The sequence below is a fragment of the Aulostomus chinensis genome, chromosome 1 (genome assembly GCF_037954235.1).
Source record: "Aulostomus chinensis isolate RoL2024-O1b breed Wild chromosome 1, RoL_Achi_v1.0, whole genome shotgun sequence".
NCBI classification, from domain to species: domain Eukaryota; kingdom Metazoa; phylum Chordata; class Actinopteri; order Syngnathiformes; family Aulostomidae; genus Aulostomus; species Aulostomus chinensis.
In genome coordinates, this window is record NC_141320.1 from 8206763 (window position 1) to 8227339 (window position 20577).

The 20577-nt window shown below is 46.3% G+C and overlaps 1 protein-coding gene across 1 annotated transcript; it reads right to left on the minus strand.

The window, feature by feature from the left end:
• Positions 1-12498: 12498 nt before the first annotated feature.
• LOC147270229 (uncharacterized) lies at positions 12499-19366 on the minus strand. Its single transcript, XM_086216259.1, has 11 exons — positions 19276-19366; positions 17743-18195; positions 17533-17636; positions 17182-17454; positions 16969-17062; positions 16791-16858; positions 16464-16679; positions 16225-16359; positions 16073-16141; positions 15898-15963; positions 12499-15786 (listed from the first exon to the last, which is right to left on the minus strand). Exons 2-11 carry the CDS (start codon positions 17843-17845, stop codon positions 12499-12501), a joined length of 4416 nt encoding a protein of 1471 aa, XP_086072385.1. The 5' UTR covers positions 17846-18195; positions 19276-19366.
• Positions 19367-20577: the final 1211 nt, after the last annotated feature.

Genomic DNA, 20577 nt, shown 5'->3' on the forward strand with positions numbered 1-20577 from the left:
CGCCGGACCGGACGTGCGTGCAAAATTTCAGCGAATTTCATGCATGTTCAGGGGGTCAAATTAAGCGTTTAAGATGTCGCGGAAGAAAGAAAGAATAATAATAATAATAATAATAATAAAACGCAGCAATTTCAGATATAATTTTTGCCACCATTGGTTTCAATGGGGGACCTCACCCCCCGTCCCCCCCCGGACCCCCCTGTGATGTTTTTAGAGGCCTGTGATGCTCCTAAGTGTGTGTTTTTACTGCTTTTAGCGCTGACTTCGTGTCTCTCTGACTTCGAAACATAATAGGGTCTTCGCCCAGAAGTACCTTCTGGCTCAGGCCCTAATTAAAGCTGCAAGCAGCGTTGTTAGGGCCTGAGCCCCCACGCGGCCTACGGCCGCGTCCTTGACACCGGCCCGAATCCAACGGTGTAATCGGCAAATCCCTAGGCCTTGTAGTTTAGGAGATACGAGCCTCAGTTCGCTGCACAGCGCGAGTGCAGAGCTGAGAGCCGGCCCTTTAAGAGCCCCTCCCTTCTCTGCTCGCTCTCTGCCATCTCTGTCAGAGCTGAGAGCAGAGGAGGATTTGGCAGTTTTACTGTGAAACACAGTCATAACTCAGCATATGTTGGTCAAAAGTTGACAGTGAAGACATCAGTGCGTAGAGTTTTTTCTCAGGAATTCAATGGTGTGCTTTTTGAAGGTGTGAGTGTTTTAGTTTAGAAGCTACAAGTGTTTGTTTGAGAGTATGTACATGAGGGCAGAGACCCTCCAATTGTGGTTTCCATGACTACAGTAAACAAATCTCTGCCATCTGTGCAGGAGTGGAGAGCAGCTGAAAAGTGTACATTTTTAGTGTGTGAAAAGCAAATAACTCTGCATATGTTGCTTGGAAATGGAATATAATACCATATTTTTGTAGAGATTTTTCTGAGGAATCGACTGGTGTGTTTTGTGAAGCTGTGAGAGTTTTAGTTTAGACGTGAGAAGCATTTGTTCGAGAGTATGTACCATGAGAGGACACTGCCTCCCCATTGACTTCCATTGTAAGCGTGAAACGTGTCTCCCCGACTTTGACGGCTTATAAAATCCAAACCGAGCGCGTAGTATATTAGCCTTTAAAGATTTTTGAAGAGCAGTGTTGGGAGAGTAATGTGTGAAAGTCTGGAAGCGGTGCCATTTACGGTTTAGGAGGAGATAGATTTTGTTCGGGGAGTAAAAAATTCCTTTTTTTGACAGTTTTGTCTAATTTGTGGACATTGTGTTGTAGATAGGTCAGAGGTCAGAGTGTATGAATTGTTCGTCTTAATGAGACGATTCCAACGGTGTTGGTCCCATGTCTGTGGGACATTCGTGCAAGCAGTTATAGTGCTCCCAATTTTTTTTTAGTTTTTTGGCTCCCTAGGTGGCGCTATTGAGTTTTGTTGAAATTTTTTTTTAAAATATAAAATTTTTCGCCAGACCGGACGTGCGTGCCAAAATTCAGCGAATTTCATGCATGTTCAGGGGGTGTAATTAAGGGTTTTTTTGGCGGCGGAAGAAAAAAGAATAATAATAGTAGAAAAACTTAGCAATTTCAGATATAATTTTTGCCACCATAGGTTTCAATGGGAGACCTCACCCCCCGTCCCCCCCCGGACCCCCCTGTGATGTTTTTAGAGGCCTGTGATGCTCCTAAGTGTGTGTTTTTACTGCTTTTAGCGCTGACTTCGTGTCTCTCTGACTTCGAAACATAATAGGGTCTTCGCCCAGAAGTACCTTCTGGCTCAGGCCCTAAAAACTTAACAGTTTCAGATATAATTTTTGCCACCATAGGTTTCAATGGGAGACCTCACCCCCCTCTCCCCCCCCGGACCCTCCTGTGATGTTTTTAGAGGCCTGTGATCCTCCTAAGTGTGTATTTTTACTGCTTTTAGCGCTGACTTCGTGTCTCTCTGACTTCGAAACATAATAGGGTCTTCGCCCAGAAGTACCTTCTGGCTCAGGCCCTAATTAAAGCTGCAAGCAGCGTTGTTAGGGCCTGAGCCCCCACGCGGCCTACGGCCGCGTCCTTGACACCGGCCCCAATCCAACGGTGTAATCGGCAAATCCCTAGGCCTTGTAGTTTAGGAGATACGAGCCTCAGTGTGCTGCACAGTGTGAGTGCAGAGCTGAGAGCCGGCCCTTTAAGAGCCCCTCCCTTCTCTGCTCGCTCTCTGCCATCTCTGTCAGAGCTGAGAGCAGAGCTGAGAGCAGAGCTGCCAGCTGGCCCTTTAAGAACCCCTCCCCCGCTGCACTTTCTTTGATCTGTGCTAGAGTGGAGAGAGTGGAGGATTCAGAGAAATGTAGTGTGTAAAAGCTGAATAACTCGGCCTACGTTGGTCAAAAGTAACACAAAATACCATATTTTTGTAGGGATTTTTGTCAGGAATACAGTGGTGTGTTTTTAAAAGCTTTGCGATGTATATTGTAGACGTGAGAAGCATTTGTTCGAGAGTATGTACCCTGAGAGGACACGCTCTCCCCATAGACTTCCATTGTAAGCGTGAAATGTGTCTCCCCCACTTTGACGGCTCATAAAATCCAAACCGAGCGCGTAGTATTAAAACCTTTGACGATTTTTGAAGAGCACAGTTGGGAGAGTAATGTGTGAAAGTTTGGAAGCCCTGGCATTTACGGTTTAGGAGGAGATAGATTTTGTTCGGGGAGTAAAAAAAGTCCTGATTTTGACAGTTTTGTCCATTTTGTGGACATTCTGTTGGAGATAGGTGAGGGGTCAGAGTGTAAGAATTGTTCGTCTTGATGAGACGAGTCCAACGGTGTTGGTCCCATATCTGTGGGACATTCGTGCAAGCAGTTACAGTGCTCCAAATTTGTTGCGAGTTTGTTGGCTCCCTAGGTGGCGCTATTGAGTTTTTGCAAATTTTTTTTTTCAAATATAAAATTTTTCGCCAGACCGGACGTGCGTGCCAAATTTCAACGAATTTCATGCATGTTTAAGGGGTGTAATTAAGCGTTAAAGTGCAGCGGAAGAAAGAAAGAATAATAATAATAATAATAATAAAACGCAGCAATTTCAGATACAATTTGTGCCACCATTGTTTTCAATGGGAGACCTCACCCCCCTGTCCCCCCCCGGACCCCCCTGTGATGTTTTTAGAGGCCTGTGATGCTCCTAAGTGTGTGTTTTTACTGCTTTTAGCGCTGACTTCGTGTCTTTCTGACTTCGAAACATAATAGGGTCTTCGCCCAGAAGTACCTTCTGGCTCAGGCCCTAATTAAAGCTGCAAGCAGCGTTGTTAGGGCCTGAGCCCCCGCCTAACCGCGGCTGGATCGCCGGCCCCAATCCAACGGTGTCATCGGCAAATCCCTAGGCCTTGTAGTTTAGGAGATACGAGCCTCAGTGCGCTGCACAGTGCGAGTGCAGAGCTGAGAGCCGGCCCTTTAAGAGCCCCTCCCTTCTCTGCTCGCTCTCTGCCATCTGTGTCAGAGTGGAGAGCAGAGGAGGATTTGGCAGTTTAACTGTGAAACACAGTCATAACTCAGCATATGTTGGTCAAAAGTGGAATGTAAAGACATCAGTGCGTAGAGTTTTTTCTCAGGAATTCAATGGTGTGTTTTCTGAAGGTGTGAGTCTTTTAGTTTAGAAGCTAAAGTGTTTGTTTGAGAGTATGTACATGAGGGCAGAGACCCTCCAATTGTGGTTGCCATGACTACAGTAAACAAATCTCTGCCATCTGTGCTAGAGTGGAGAACAGCTGAAAAGTGTACATTTTTAGTGTGTGAAAAGCAAATAACTCTGCATATGTTGCTTGGAAGTGGAATATAATACCATATTTTTGTAGAGATTTTTCTGAGGAATCGACTGGTGTGTTTTGTGAAGCTGTGAGAGTTTTAGTTTAGACGTGAGAAGCGTTTGTTCGAGAGTTTGTACCATGAGAGGACACGGCCACCCCATTGACTTCCATTGTAAGCGTGTAACGTGTCTCCCCGACTTTGACGGCTTATAAAATGGGAACCGAGCGCGTAGTATATTAGCCTTTAAAGATTTTTGAAGAGCAGTGTTGGGAGAGTAGTGTGTGAAAGTCTGGAAGCGGTGCCATTTACGGTTTAGGAGGAGATAGATTTTGTTCGGGGAGGAGCAAAAGTCCTCATTTTGACAGTTTTGTCCAATTTGTGGACATTGTGTTGTAGATAGGTGAGAGGTCAGAGCGTATGAATTTTTCGTCTTGATGAGACGAGTGCAACGGTGTTGGTCCCGTGTGTGTGGGACATTCGTGCAAGCAGGTAGAGCGCTCCAAATTTTTTGCGAGTTTTTTGGCTCCCTAGGTGGCGCTATTGAGTTTTTGCGAATTTTTTTTTTTAAATATAAAATTTTTTGCCGGACCGGACGTGTGTGCAAAAATTCAGCGAATTTCATGCATGTTCAGGGGGTCAAATTAAGCGTCAAAGTGGCGGGAGAAGAAAGAAAGAATAATTAAAGCTGCAAGCAGCGTTGTTAGGGCCTGAGCCCCCGCCTAACCGCGGCCGGATCGCCGGCCCGAATCCAACGGTGTAATCGGCAAATCCCTAGGCCTTGTAGTTTAGGAGATACGAGCCTCAGTGCGCTGCACAGTGCGACTGCAGAGTTGAGAGCCGGCCCTTTAAGAGCCCCTCCCTTCTCTGCTCGCTCTCTGCCATCTGTGTCAGAGCTGAGAGCAGAGGAGGATTTGGCAGTTTAACTGTGAAACACAGTCATAACTCAGCATATGTTGGTCAAAAGTTGAAAGTAAAGACATCAGTGCGTAGAGTTTTTTCTCAGGAATTCAATGGTGTGTTTTTTGAAGGTGTGAGTGTTTTAGTTTAGAAGCTACAAGTGTTTGTTTGAGAGTATGTACATGAGGGCAGAGACCCTCCAATTGTGGTTTCCATGACTACAGTAAACAAATCTCTGCCATCTGTGCCTGAGTGGAGAGCAGCTGAAAAATCCACATTTTCAGTGTGTGAAAGTCAAATAACTCTGCATATGTTGCTTCAAAGTGCAATGTAACCCCATATTTTTGTAGAGATTTTTCTGAGGAATCCAGTGGTGTGTTTTGTGAAGCTGTGAGAGTTTCAGTGTAGACGTGAGAAGCATTTGTTTGAGAGTATGTACCATGAGAGGACACAGCCTCCCCATTGACTTCCATTGTAACGTAAAACGTGTCTCCCCGACTTTGACGGCTTATAAAATGGGAACCGATTGGATTTTGAAAAAACCTTTAAAGATTTTTGAAGAGCAGTGTTGGGAGAGTCATGTGTGAAAGTCTGGAAGCAATACCATTAACGGCCTAGGAGGAGATAGATTTTGTTCGGGGAGTAAACAATTCCTTTTTTTGACAGTTTTGTCCAATTTGTGGACATTGTGTTGTAGATAGGTGAGAGGTCAGAGTGTATGAATTTTTCGTCTTAATGAGACGATTCCAACGGTGTTGGTCCCATGTCTGTGGGACATTCGTGCAAGCAGTTATAACGATTCAAATTTTTGTGTACTTTTGTAGCTCTGTAGGTGGCGCTATTGAGTTTTTCCAGATTTTTTTTTTTAAATATCGAATTTTTCGCCGGACCGGACGTGCGTGCAAAATTTCAGCGAATTTCATGCATGTTCAGGGGGTCAAATTAAGCGTTTAAGATGTCGCGGAAGAAAGAAAGAATAATAATAATAATAATAATAATAATAATAAAACGCAGCAATTTCAGATATAATTTTTGCCACCATTGGTTTCAATGGGGGACCTCACCCCCCTGTCCCCCCCCGGACCCTCCTGTGATGTTTTTAGAGGCCTGTGATGCTCCTAAGTGTGTGTTTTTACTGCTTTTAGCGCTGACTTCGTGTCTCTCTGACTTCGAAACATAATAGGGTCTTCGCCCAGAAGTACCTTCTGGCTCAGGCCCTAATTAAAGCTGCAAGCAGCGTTGTTAGGGCCTGAGCCCCCGCCTAACCGCGGCCGGATCGCCGGCCCCAATCCAACGGTGTAATCGGCAAATCCCTAGGCCTTGTAGTTTAGGAGATACGAGCCTCAGTTCGCTGCACAGTGCGAGTGCAGAGTTGAGAGCCGGCCATTTAAGAGCCCCTCCCTTCTCTGCTCGCTCTCTGCCATCTCTGTCAGAGTGGAGAGCAGAGGAGGATTTGGCAGTTTAACTGACAAACACAGTCATAACTCAGCATATGTTGGTCAAAGTAATATTTAAGACCATCTTTTTCAGTTGTGACTCCAAGTGCTGAGCTGACAGCATTGATCCGTCTGCCTGTCATCTTCTGTCCTACCTTTGTCTAAGTTTGATGTGCTTCTCCTAGTGAAGGTGTTGAATGACATCATCAATCCCAGGGTGATGGAGAAGTGCTCCTCCATCCATGTTGGTATCAAAGTGGTGAGAGTTGAAGTTGAGGAGGGAGAAGCTCCAGTTGGACCCAAAGTGTGACTGCAGATGTGACAGCTTCATATTGACCCTTGTGTTCATCATTGTCTGTGCGACCTGTTGGCTGTCACTTTACTGTGGTTCTTCCAGTTAAGTTGCTGAATATCATCAAGCATGAATGTGGCAAAATACAGCATTGAAAACAGGACATTTGACTGTGGATTAGAAAGTTCAACATTCATTGTCCATGTACACTGTTATTGTGACAATAAAAGACAGACATCAGCTGTGGTGAACATGTGAATTTATTAACTGATTAATTTGAACAAAAGGTCAATTAGAGACAGTCACTGCATGTGTAACAAAGTGTAAATTATAAATCTGAAGTCAAATAAAAATGCTTTTAGAACATACAGTGAACATAATTAATGAAAGTAATTTACAACTTAAATGAAATTTCTCCCCGTTGGGGTTCAATGAACAAACTATTTACAAGTTTAGTGAAAGAAACCCAACATTCCCACATGAGCAAGCACTTGGCGACGGTGGTGAGGAAAAACTCCCTTTTACAGGAAGAAACCTCAGGCAGAACCAGACTCAAAGTGGGCGGCCACCTGCCTGGACCGGTTGGGGTTGAGAGGGAGAGGGAGAGAGATGGGGCTGGGGTGGAGAGGGGAGATAGACTTGGGGGTGAGGGGCGGGGGCAGTGGGAGAAGAGGAGAGAGATACAGAGAGAGAGAGAGAGAGAGGGAGGGGGCTGAGAGGAGAGACAAAACAGGCAAAAATACACACAGAATACATTTATAAAACATTTATAAGAGACCAACAGCAATAATGTGACAGACAGTGACTCACAACAACTATAAATGACCAACAACAACTATAAATAACAACAACAACAACAACGTGCTGTGACCCATGATTGTCACGCAGCACCAGTGGAACCATGATTCGTGGAGCTAAACTACCAACTCATAGTCACTACAAAACTGCAGTAAGTGCAGTGCGTGACAGTGGAATAACTTAATAATAAATACATGAATAAATACCTTAAAAACCGCGCATGTCAAGACATGCACAGAATAAATAGCCAAAGTTAAAAAGGTTTAAAAAGTTAAAAAGATTAAAAAAGGGCACAGAGAGGTGGAGTGGGACTTTCTATTCTAACAAATGCCAACAGTCATGCCAGGCTTCCTATCAACAACAGGTCCGAGTCAACTTGTCCTACCAGCACACACAGAGCCAACTGAGCTGACATGAGGCTAGTATTTGACCTGGGACAGCCATGTAGCTTTGACACTCAGTCATCCTGGTGGTCAGAATCGCCCTGGAAATCCTCCAAGTCATCCAAGCTAAACAAACTGGCGAGGTCATCTAACTCCCCCTGATCATCTGAAACAGAAAACCTACACAGGATCCCTTCGTGATCGCTGAAGTAGGCTGGCCAGACTGCACATTCCACGTCGTACTGTGCCGTTTTAACGTAAACGTGGTCAATTAGCGTCCCCTTTTCTGTGGTCTCTTGTGTCACGTGTTGGGTGAACCCTTTTTCTTCCATAAATTTACAAATTGATGACCCTTTCAAAATGTTCTCATTAAAGTCTCCCATGACTACAACAGTGTTACTTGTTGGAGTTAACCAGTCAAGTAACCTCCCCACATTGCCTTTGAACAGCAAATTTGGATACGCTGGTGGACGGTAAATGACGGCCAGGGAAATGCTCAATTTTTTGTGCAGGCACACCAAGCACTCCAGATTGAAATCGGGTACCTGCAGAATGTCGACGTCCGAATGGGCTAAACTATACAGGCCGACGCCACCGCGTTCTAACTGCTGGAATTTGGAGAATGTGGGGTCAGCGGCGCTGTAACACAGAGACCGAGGACGACTGTGGAAATCGTAGCCAGAGATTTGCACACAGTCCAATGAGGACTGTGCAGTGAGCCATGTTTCTGTGACAGCAATGCAGTTAAGCTGCAAATGCTGCGTGCAGGACACCAAGTCTAGCAGGTGGCGACTTAAACTTTGTACGTTCATCAAATACACCGCGAACTGTGTATTTGATGAAGGCTGCTCAATCAAAAATGGAGGCATGCTAGCCATGGCCTCCTTAATGGTGTCCTTGCAGTAAATGGCCTTTTCTTCAAAGTCCTTGATGATCAGTCCCGACAAGGCCCTAACACGACTGAGAGCTACATACGCCTGCCCAGGTGCAAATACCTTCTTTAAACACACAACAGCCTGGTCTACAGTCAACCCCTGCACTTTGTGGACTGTACAAGCCCACGCTAGCCTGAGGGGAAACTGCACCCGCACACAACCGCGCTTCCTGGTCTTCTCCCTGTCTGGTTCAATAGCAGTAGAATGCCTGTATTCTACTGCTGCGTGTGGACGCTCTGTCCTCCTCTGTCTGCCAATGTTTTCGTCATCGAACTTGACGTAAATTCTCAGAGGAAATGTGGGGTCGGGGCCAAATTCAATGTAGCTGACAGTGCCACACGCGCCATTGACCAGACCGTCCTGGACGTCGACGTTACGACAGAGCATGACTCTGGCGTTTTTGGCCAAACACAATTTAGATTCCAAACACGTGCCCTGCCCCTTGCTAATGATTCCAGGTTCCAATTTGCCGGTTTTGCGGTTCGGCGTAAAGTCTTTAGCGTCAATTTCAACATAATCTGGGCACGTGCGGAACAACTGGTTCAAATTAAATTCTTCCACTTGCACATTTGTGGTGAAAATATGCAAGGCCGAGCTATCTTCCCCTGTCTCTCGCGATTTCAAAATTTGGACGTCGCCGTCTAACATGGGGGTTTTCTTGGAACGCACCCGAAGCCTGTTCAACATCTCAGCAAAGGAGCTGTCCTTCTGTCTGACGACAGTGGTCAGCTCCACCACGCTAAAGTGGCACCACAGGTCCACACCAACCTGACCAGCGTACAGCGGCTTCCCTTTAACGGGAGGCAACTGGTAGAAGTCACCGACGGCTATGACGCTAACATTACCAAATGGGGAAAAGTCACCGGTCTGTTTAAGCTGCCTCAACCTGCCGTGGACGTATGCCAACAGATTGTGATCAACCATGCTAATCTCATCAATGATGACAATTTGGAGGTCTCTAAATGTGGCCCTTAGAGAGTTCAGTTTGTCTTCTCCCAAGGGTGTGTAGGGCAAGCTGGAGTGTGTGCCAATACTCAGCGAGTGATGAATTGTTGCTGCATTTAAAGTGTATGCAGCTATGCCTGTTGAGGCCATTAACAGAACAGAAATGCTATCTGGTTGATGACAAAGTGTTGCCAGCAGTCTCCCGGCCTCGTACTGAATGGCCCTAATTAAGTGACTTTTCCCCGTCCCTGCACCGCCTGTCAAAAACACATGCAGAGGCTCTGGGTTCTTACCCATGGCCTTCTGCAGACACCACTGTCTAACTTTGTTGAAGACAGCCATTTGCGTCTCGTTCAGAGACCTAACTAAGGCCAAGCCGTCACTTCTGGGCAAAATGCTCCTGTTCCTCTCCAAAAACACATCTGTTTTTGGTTTGGCAGCCGCCAAATCGGGAACATTTTGTAAGGCGTCGGCCAAATGCTCATCAGCATTTTCGCCTTGCCGTTGCTCTTTCATCTCCTCTAAACACTCGATGCGTTCCGCTTCCAGCTCAGGACAGAGCTCCCCCCAAACATCCTCATCCACCTGACCTTGCTGAGCAATCTCCTCAGCGTGATCCAACTCAGGACAATCGACCTCAAACCTGGCCCTGTTCTCATCGACGACGCTTTGGACCGACTTCATCGAACCGTCCCTGAACCTAACCTCTCCATCCTTATAGAACTGACTGAACAGATGAAACCCCTCAGGTTTCAGATCTGCGTCAATTCTGTAATGGAGATACATCTGAAGCAGACTCTGATAGTGTGCTTCCTCTTGCTTTTCTAAATCAAAGCGCATGTAGCGCACAACAGCGAACTGAGACCGCGTTCTCCTCGAGATGAAGCCAAGTCCATTCTTCAGTTGAATCATGTTCTTGGGCTTTTCATTATTGCTGAGAAGACGATACTCAGACGCAAACGTAGCCATACACATGTCATCAAAGACCTGGTCATCTGGCCTGCTCCTATACCTGTCAACGATATTCGGCATCCACATATCCTCTGACCTCATGTCACCACAAGCAGCTTTCTGCCTCAACACACTGAGGGGTAAACTCATCCGAACTACATTTGCCCCCGTCGGCACAAACACGACCTTCCTGGAACACTCCCTCAGATGCATGTTCGTTAGCCTGTACACCGACTCCTGGGCACAAACGTCCCTATTGTGCAAATACACACTTCCTAATTTTTTCAAAGCCTCTCTAGCAGAGAGATTTGATTGTTTGGATGCTTCTTTTTGTGCGTTGGCCAATAAAAGCCCAATTTCTCTCTCGGCTTTGGTTATATACGAAATGATATAAATGATTACAGCATAGGCATCGGTGACAAAGCTAATGTCCATGTTAGCATTCCAGCACTGCAACAACTTCTTACTATACTGGTTCACCCAGACATCCTTTACCCCTCTTTTATAGACTATCCTAGTCTTTGTGTGAAGGCGCTTAAAAGCCAGCTCAAAAATCTCCTGATTAATGCCCAGAGTCTGGAACAAGTGGTCCACGCTAGCGTAGGCCACTTCTCCTGCGTCCGCTTTTTTAACAGCCTTCTTCACGGCTTTCAAAATGGCGTGTGCCGTCTCCTTATTAATGGGATTCGTGTCTTGGAAACAATTACAGACCGGCACGCTTGTTGACTGAGGATTCTCTCTGGCCTTCGGATCACAGGTACAGGTTTTAATTTCCGTTTTACAAACAAAAGTCCGGGCCGAAACAACTTTTGGGAAATGGAAGCGACACGTTCCGTGTTTCAAGCAGGATTTGGTGTGTCGCCTGGAGTGGGCTTGAACCGATGCCACGATAGCCGATAACGTGTCATCGTCAGGGTTTAAGTCGCAGGTGACATATTGGTCAATAAATGCCACCACCTCCTCATCTGTGTTCTTATCAATTTGGGGAGCCCCCTCAATCCAAAACAGACAGTGGACATGAGGGGAGCCGCGCTGCTGAAATTCTACCCTATAAAAGTAATCTGTGATTTTGCCAATCGGTTGTGAAGGAGACTTGAGAACCTCATTCAAGAAGCAATGCCACCTGTAATCAAACATCCTCGCGGCTGTCACGGGGTTCCTGCGCAACAGCTCGCACCTGTCTGCCCACTCCAAATCCTCTACCGTCTGCGTTCTGCCCTCCTGCTTCAGGATACTGGTCAGGAGATTCTGCCAGCGCAGATCAGCAGACGAAAACGAACAGAACCACGTCGGAATCCCCAACTGACGGACGCATGCTAACAGGTCCTTCTGAACCGACTGCCAAAAGGCAGGCGTTCCTCGAATGGGCTTCAGAAATCTGAAGCCCTCGTCGACCTGCAACATCTGCTTCAAAGTGTCCTCGTTCATCAGCATCGCTGCGCTAACCTTCTGGGACTTGTGACCTGCCCTACCCTTACGCCCTGCCACGGAAACTTTAGAGGACACTTGCTCAGTCTCAGACATGTACTGACTGAAAAAAATGTACTCAACGTTGCCGGAATAGCGGCCATCCGCATGCATAATCCGGTTGTTGAAGTACCGCGTCAATGTCAACGCTTGCGAGCGCCCGTCGTGAAATGTTTTCCTACCCAGAGGAAACAAGACGGGGAAACACTTGGCCTCGTTCGTGTGGTCAGAAAGCAGCCTAACTGGACTATTCCCTTCCGCAGGCGCCACGTTGATGATGTCCTCGAAATACTGGTCTAATGCTTCCTGACCAATATCAACAGGCATAAGACAAGTGTCCTGAAACATGCAGTGCTGCTGTCTGTCATGCAACAGTTCATCTTGAATTATTTCTGTTGAATCATCTATCACGTCGTCTTGACCACCTGACGGAGCTGTCACCGCACCCTCTGAAACGACCTGCTTCTGCTCACAAGACTCTGCCCCATCTACGACAGCTCCGTCCTCACCGTCAGACTGAACCTCCTCAGTCTCGCCATCGTCCTGGCGACAAAAGTCATTGACCCAATCCTCATTGAAGTCAATGTCCTTGTAGAAAGGATTATTCCTTTTCAAAAAGTGCAGCGCCTGTCTTACTCGTGTACTGTCTGATATCGATAATGGCCTTTGTAGGTCAACTTGCGTTTAAGTTTGACCTGCATCATGGACCCTTCCACGCTAGTCCTAGGCAACACATTGGTTGTCTGCACAACATTAGCCGGAACGCATGTTACCGGCCCATGTACTCCGTTCTGCCCCCCTTTGGGCAATGCTAACAATTTCATGAACGGAATATGCAGCGCAATCAAGTGTTGCTCCAAGCTATTCAAGCATCCCAGTTCCGGCGGAATGGGATCCGGTGTCAGGTTGTTGACCCAACACTCAGCTGGAATCTGCCCTTTGGAAATCTTACTGTGACACGTATGGCAGATCCAAAGTTCCCCTCTACAAGCTGCCAACCCACAAGGCACTACACAATCACTACCACACCTATGCAAATACGTGTCACTAATGCATCGGTTAGCAACGGCAACTCTAGCAGAACTTCCAGCGTACATTTCATAACTACAACCCAGCACCTGAGTTCTGAACAACAACCGATGACAGACACAACAGATGAACTCAGGGCCGTCTCTAACCTTATCCAAGAATTGTTCCATGACAAAGTTGAAGTCTTGATACTTTTCAGCTCTTTTTGTCCTATGTAATTTAACAGTGGCAATAACTTTTTTCTTAAATTCGGAACTGCCATGATACTTTTTTGTTATAACTGTCTTCTGTTTGGATATAATTTTTTGTTGATGCTTGATGTCGTGTCTATATTTGACAAGACTTCTGGCTTTAACGCTCTGCCTATGCTTGATGTCATCTCTATATTTGACAAGACTTCTGGCTTTAACGCTCTGCCTATGCTTGATGTCATCTCTATATTTGACAAGACTTCTGGCTTTAACGCTCTGCCTATGCTTGATGTCATCTCTATATTTGACAAGACTTCTGGCTTTAACGCTCTGCCTATGCTTGATGTCATCTTGATATTTGACAGCACTTCTGGCTTTAACATTCTGTCTATGTTTGGTGTTATGTCTATATTTAACAGCGCTTCTGGATTTTAAATTTTGTCTATGGTGGAGATTGTCTCTATATTTTTCTATACTCTTGGCTATCACACTGAGTCTGTGCTGGATGTTTTGTTGATATTTGACTATACTTAGAGCTTTACTTCTAGTCTTAACCTTTTCTCTATGCTGGGGATTCTGTTGGTAATTGAGTCTACTCTTTACTTTAACACTCTGTTTATATGCTAAATGCGTGTGATATTTATTGAGCTTTTGTAGTTTTTTCCTCTCTCTGTAGAGAGCATTTTGCCAATACATGTTTTTGTAAGTCAAAAGATGTTTCTCCCCCGTCAATTTATTCAATTTGTCCCTGTTTTTTTTTTTGAGTTTCAAATATTTAGACCTCCCAGCGTCGACAGTAACTTTGGACTCAGTATTCACTTGCAGAAACTGATCAGTATCAAGACCTTTGTCAGAAACAACGAAAGGGAAATGACATCCTACATGTTCCGTGTCACAGTCAGTAGGAACTTGCAACTTTGTCCTCAAGGTGTAAGTTGGCACATCCACAAGTTTACAACAACCATAACATGTCTGTTGTCCAGGCTTAGACACACAGACCACATTCTCAAAATGCCTGTCCAGGATGTTCTCCACATAGATGCATTGTGGAGAGAAAAGGTCACCTGCACTTCTATACTTAATCCAACGTTTATCCAGAAAAGTACAAACACTAACTCCTAACAAATCTGCTGTGACCTGTATTTCCACCTCTGTGGCCCAAGTATTAACATATTTCATCCTGGACTGCTGGAGGTACTGTGACACAGACGAATACTGTCTTCTCAGAAAAGAGACATATTTCTGAGCATTTCTCTCCAGCTCTTTACAAACAGCTGATCTAATCTTGCGATGGTGCTTCTGAGAGCCACTCACTGCCTGAGAGATGGCTCTGAAGAAGCAGTTCCCATCAGCAACGATCCTCTCATTCTTACATGGAGGACCGATCAATCCAACTTCTGTGGAGAGTGGAGGATTGAACTTGTCAAAGTCAATGTTTAACTTCTGACATAAAACCTGACACTTGCGCACACCAAGAGGACAAAACAGCAGCGTGTCATTAGTGACAGCGCTAATTTCTACATCTGTGCTTAGCATACAGTCTTCAAGCGTCTTTAATTTCTTTGACACATGGGTGCCAGGAGAAATTGAACGCTTTGTGCCATGAGTACCATGTGGTTCTTTGTGTAACGCAGCACTGACATTACAAGATGGAGTCTGTTCAGCAATGTTAGACATGGCCACACTTGTAGGTACAGTAACAACACCGTCGGATATGTTGCAGTCATCATGTACTTTCTTAATAATAGTCGACTGTCTAGCTTTACTGGACTCAATCATACAGCTCTCTCCAGATGGAACTGCATTTACATCTGAACACACAACAACACCACAGAGTTCGAAAAGTTTCTGGTTTGAACTGAGACTCTCAGCCAAACAGCAGATGTAGTGATGCAGGTCATCAAGACATGCAAAATGCAGAACCACACTGGTACCACGGCAATGTGACAAGCCACTATAATTACGTGAGTGACTGTCGACAACAGCAAACTGTCCATCCTGATGGATGATGGAAGTGGTGTTCCCACAGAGTGTCATAAGACATGTGCTGTACTCACTGAAGATTCTGGCCAGTCCATCACGCAGACTGATAAAGACACCAAAGTCCACCAGGTCCCCTTCAGTCACACCTACTTCACCCAACAGTACATCCCCAAAATGGAAACTGCACATCTGTCCATCAACTTCCAACTGCTGTGGTAGATCAGGAACAGATAGCAGATTTGAGGGATGTGTAAAAGAGCCACTGTCACGCAGGAAGGTGTATAACTCATCACCTTCAATTAAGACCTGATCCAGATCACCTCTTTTCCAGGAGAAGACAGTGCTGTAAGTGTGTTTGGCTATGCTGACCAAAGCAATAGCCATACACTGCAGTCCTCCATACTTAAACTGCTCATGTCCCTGGTGAAATGAGCCCCTCAGAACTTTAACTACCTTAATCCCTCTACTATTAGGAGCCACCACTGCCACATCATTGCTGTTGGAATCTACCAGAGCTGCTTTAACATCAGGAAAAGTGAAAAGATCAGACTTAGCTTTGCTGGGCGTGTGTGTCATCTGGGTCGGCTCCTGGACAGTCGATTCCGTCAGCAAGGCCGGGCAAGCTGCGGCAACCTCCCTCCTCTGACCCTCTGGCACCACGGCAGCAGTCAGTGGCACCGCAGACTCCTCCACGCACGCCTTGGCTGCCGCCTCCACCTGATAGAAGATGAAAAGACGATGTTAAATGTAAATGAAGTAGGAGAGGAAATGTTGGTGATTTGAATGAGCCACAAGAAGTAAAGTGTATGTAATTAAATCAAGGCCCACCTGCTGCGCTGCTGGACGGGGCTTGGAGGCGAACACGGTCAGATGGGCAGGTGGTGTTGCCAGCACCTAAATAAAGCAAAGGAGAGTCAGTACAAAATAAGTGGATTTAGTTTAGAGTCAAAATGCAGGTATAAGTTATATTGCAGTTATTGGAAGAAAAGATCCAAATACCAACCTGTCGCTTTCCTCCTTTGGGCTTTGAGGCAACACGATGGCGCTGGCGCTTCCCGTACCCAGGGGAAGGCTTAAGGAAGGAGAGAATTTTTTTCAGAACATCTGATATGTATGTAGGCTTGAAACAGTACATGTAATGGGTGGTATAGTTACCTGGCCAGCTGGTGGAACAGCAGTGCAGCCGGAGCCAGAAGAAGGTGAAACCTTCTCCATGGCATCCAGCATGTCACTGCTGAACCACACCGGGTTGGACGGGATGGCAGACCGTCGGGCCGGAGGTGTACCAGTCTTTCAAACAGAAAGCAAAGAGGGGAAGGATATGTTAGATGTTGTTCGTGAGAAAAAATGTTAAGAAATGTGCATTTGGATAATATAATAGTGAAATACATTACCGCGCATGCCCGTCCAACGAGGGTCCACTCCCGGGGGTCACGACAACGAGGCACAGGAACGTGTCCCGTCACGATCACCCTGGGAGACACCTTCACACGTGGCGATGTGCGGGGTGACACGGTGGGCTGTGGTGGAGGGGGGGCGAGCTGACGGACCGCGGCGTTCCACAGCAGATCCACCACAACCGGCATGCCATCGGAGTCGCTGAGGTGAACCTGAAAGACATGAAAATAAAGTAGACTTTAATGGGGTAGGGTCACGTGGCATGGAGAGAGGGAAGGTAAAGCGTGCCACATATCTAAACAACAAAATAATGCTGTACTTACACCGTCGTGGCACCACAGCTCCAACCGATGGACTGGGAGGTGCTCCGCCATAGACACGTATGGGATACCTGGAAGATGTGGACGGCATAAATATTTATGGTACTGTGTAATGTGCATGAAATAATAGAACGTCAAAGTATGAATGTGATGTAAAAAGGAGACGTGAAGAGTGACATACCCATGCGCGCTGTGACACGGCGGTATTCCTGACGTAGCAGGTCCTGCAAGGCCGGATCGATGGTTAAGCGTGGAGGGAAATCCATCACTAACACCTTGAAGGGTGAAATGAAACAAATGTCATGTATGACTGTAAATAATGACATAAGTATCAAGTGTGACTGTGTAGGAGGGAAGACATAATAGTAACAGTATATGACAAACAGAAGCTCACCGTCGGCCAGAGGCTGCTGACTGTGGTCAGGAGAGCACGGAAGTCCAACGCCGCCTCACCAACAGTCCTGCTGGCTGTGAGGTTGTTGCTGGGGGCCCCCACGCACACCAAGTCCGGGGTCCAGGGGAGGGCAGCATGCATGACCTCGGTCCTGAGGTCAGAGGCGGCTCCACCTGGAACGGATAAGAATCCAAAAGTGAGAGAACCCTGCGGCATACTTACGAACCCGTCGACGATGGCGCGCAGGTGGGAGTCTCCAAGGACGAACACCATCTGTCACAGAAGCACATGTTTAGCACAGACAGCAAGCATGACATGCATGCAATGATGTAGAATGAGAAAGATTGGTACCTTCTGGCCGGGGGACTGTGCAGGAGTGACTAACTTCACGGAGTGGTTGGTGTAGAGTGAAGTTTGCCATCTCCGCACGCGATGGCGGTGTCCGGTACCGCGCCCTGTTTGGATGAGATGTAAAGAATGTGAGGCCGTGGCTGACATGTTTTTTTGTGGCAAGTGTTTAAGTGAGAACGGCAAGGTATGTAAAGAATAGGTAATACATACGAGCAACAAACTCGGGGATAGGTGGCCCAGGGATCCAAGGCTGCCTCTCCGCCATCCTCCGCTTGGTCGCCTGGGCACGCTGGTGGGCCTTCGCACGGGGCATCTATAAAAGAGAATGTATATTGATTGATGGTTCACAATGAAAGCATGAGACTATATTATGGTATTTGTACTCACAAACAGGAAAGATGTTCACTTCTTAAGTGAGGTAATTAAAAAGAAGTGCAACTTACCTTGGCAGTAGGAGATGGGCGATGTGTAAAAGTAGTGTGTGTGTGTGTGTGTGTGTGTGAGAGAGAACCAATGAAGAGTTGTAAAAGTATGCAAAAGTTATGCGTTTGAATAAATGAAGTGAGTATGTAAGTATGTGTTGAGTTTGCAGATGAGAGTAGTCTGGAAGAGTAGTTGTTGATATACGAGATGTAGCAGACCAGCAAGTCACAAGCAGGTAATCTGTAAGGTAGACATGACGGTGTTACAAGGTATTGTTTTATATACACACATATAGACATAGAAGATACACAGATAAACACACACCTATAAACATACAACCACACCTATAAACAATCTAAATAAAGCTATTATTCATGTGAAATGATGGCATTAATGAACGTGTGTAATAATTATTTGTAGTGATTGACAGTGTGAAACGATATAACTATGTATAATATGCTTCACTGTTATACAGTATTGAGAGAAAATCATTAAACAACTCAAAAACATCTAAAGTATGATTTAATAAAATAATAAAAAATGGTTAAATGGATACAGAAACATATGAAGCTGTTCGTCATGTGAAATGATTTAGTAAAAGGGACTAGGTAGCAGTTCCTGGCGGTGAGGCGAAATGGCGCTTATTTCGTGCAGCCACATGACATGGAAATGGCGGAGGCGAGGTGAAATGGCGGAGCTAGCGGCCTCGTCTCGAGACGCGAAATGGCGGAGCTAGCGGCCTCCTGTGGAGACGCGAAATGGCGGAGCTAGCGGCCTCCTGTGGAGACGCGAAATGGCGGAGCTAGCGGCCTCCTGTGGAGACGCGAAATGGCGGAGCTAGCGGCCTGTCTCGAGAGGTGAAATGGCGGAGCTAGCGGCCTCGTCTGGAGAGGTGAAATGGCGGAGCTAGCGGCCTCGTCTCGGTGACGCGAAATGGCGGAGACAGCGGCCTCGTGTCAGCGACGCGAAATGGCAGCGATAGCGGCGTAGTCGCGTTTAGGCGAAATGGCGGACTCCAAGAGGTAGCGGCCTTGTGGTGGTGAGTTTAAACGGCAGACGTTCAAAGCTAGCGACTTCGTGGTGGCAAGGTAAGTCGGCAGAGGTGTGAAGCTAGCGGTGTAGAAGAGGCGAAATAGACCCGAGGACCTAACAAGTTCGTCAAGGTGAGGCGGAATGGCTGAGGTGCGGATGTAGCAGCGTTTAGGGAGTACCTGGTAGCAGGGGAAATACGGTGTCGCGTAACAGAATGAAGCAAAAATGAGTATTTGAAACAGGACCGTAAGTAACAAGAAATCATGCAACAGAGACGGCAGCACTCACCTCCGGTCAGACGAGCAGGAGAAAATGGCGATGCAGCAGTCGGGTTTTATGAGCTAGTATGAGGAGACGTCACCGAGTGCTCTGAGGCACAGCAACTGATTGGCAGAGAAGTGGCATGATGACACGTCATGAAGTGCATTGTAGCACAGCAACTGATTGGTAGAGAGCTGTCAGATCTGACCATTGAGGAGAGAGCTGAGACTTCACAGAGCCTTGTTGCTAGGGTTTGAGAGCCCCTCCCTTCTCTGCTCTCTCTCTGCCGTCTGTGTCAGAGTGGAGAGCAGAGGAGGATTTAGGATTTAGCTGTCTATATAGAATGTAGGAGGGATGTGTGCAGAGGACAAATAAAGTATTATTACATGGGCAGAAAATGAAACGTGCAAAGGTGTAACGTCCTTGATTGTTGTTATTCGAGAGATATTTTGCATTATCATGATTTTTGGATTAGAATGAGACTTTGTACCCTTTATCCCACACACACACACACACAATCCATAGCAAGTGTTGATCAGTCAAAGGGATTGTAACATGAAGTGTTATGAGCTGAACTGAATTTTTTTTTCTTTTTGGAGGAGATGTATATGGCAAACTGTGGCTTCAGAGTGAGAGATGTTCAAAGTGCCTCCCGTCTGGCACTGTGGTTCATGAGTGGCTGAGTGGAGAGGAGAGGATGATGTGTAGTTAGTTAGAGAAATGGTCAGAAGTCATCAAGACATGTCTTGATAGAAATCGATGTGTAATACCCTCATGTAGTAGGAGAATTTGTGAGTGATAGATGGATGTATTTCCAAAGCAGTGTGATGTGTATTTGTGACTTGTGTACTTTGTGTTTGAGAGCATGTAATTTATGAAGAGGTAGTCTCTCCCTATCCTATCACAGGTGACAGCTGTTGCTGTAGCTGCACCTGTCCCACTACTCTCTGTTACCTGTGTGAGAGTGGAGAGGTGCAGAGTGGAGGTTTCCATGAGAACAGTAGGGTTAACCCCTGGGCTAAGTGTGCTGCACAGTGTGAGAGCAGAGCTGAGAGCCGGCCCTTTAAGAGCCCCTCCCTTCTCTGCTCGCTCTCTGCCATCTCTGTCAGAGCTGAGAGCAGAGCTGAGAGCAGAGCTGCCAGCTGGCCCTTTAAGAACCCCTCCCCCGCTGCACTGTCTCTGATCTGTGCTGGAGTGGAGAGAGTGGAGGATTCAGAGAAATGTAGTGTGTAAAAGGTGAATAACTCGGCATACGTTGGTCAAAAGTCACACAAAATACCATATTTTTGTAGGGATTTTTGTGAGGAATACAGTGGTGTGTTTTTAAAA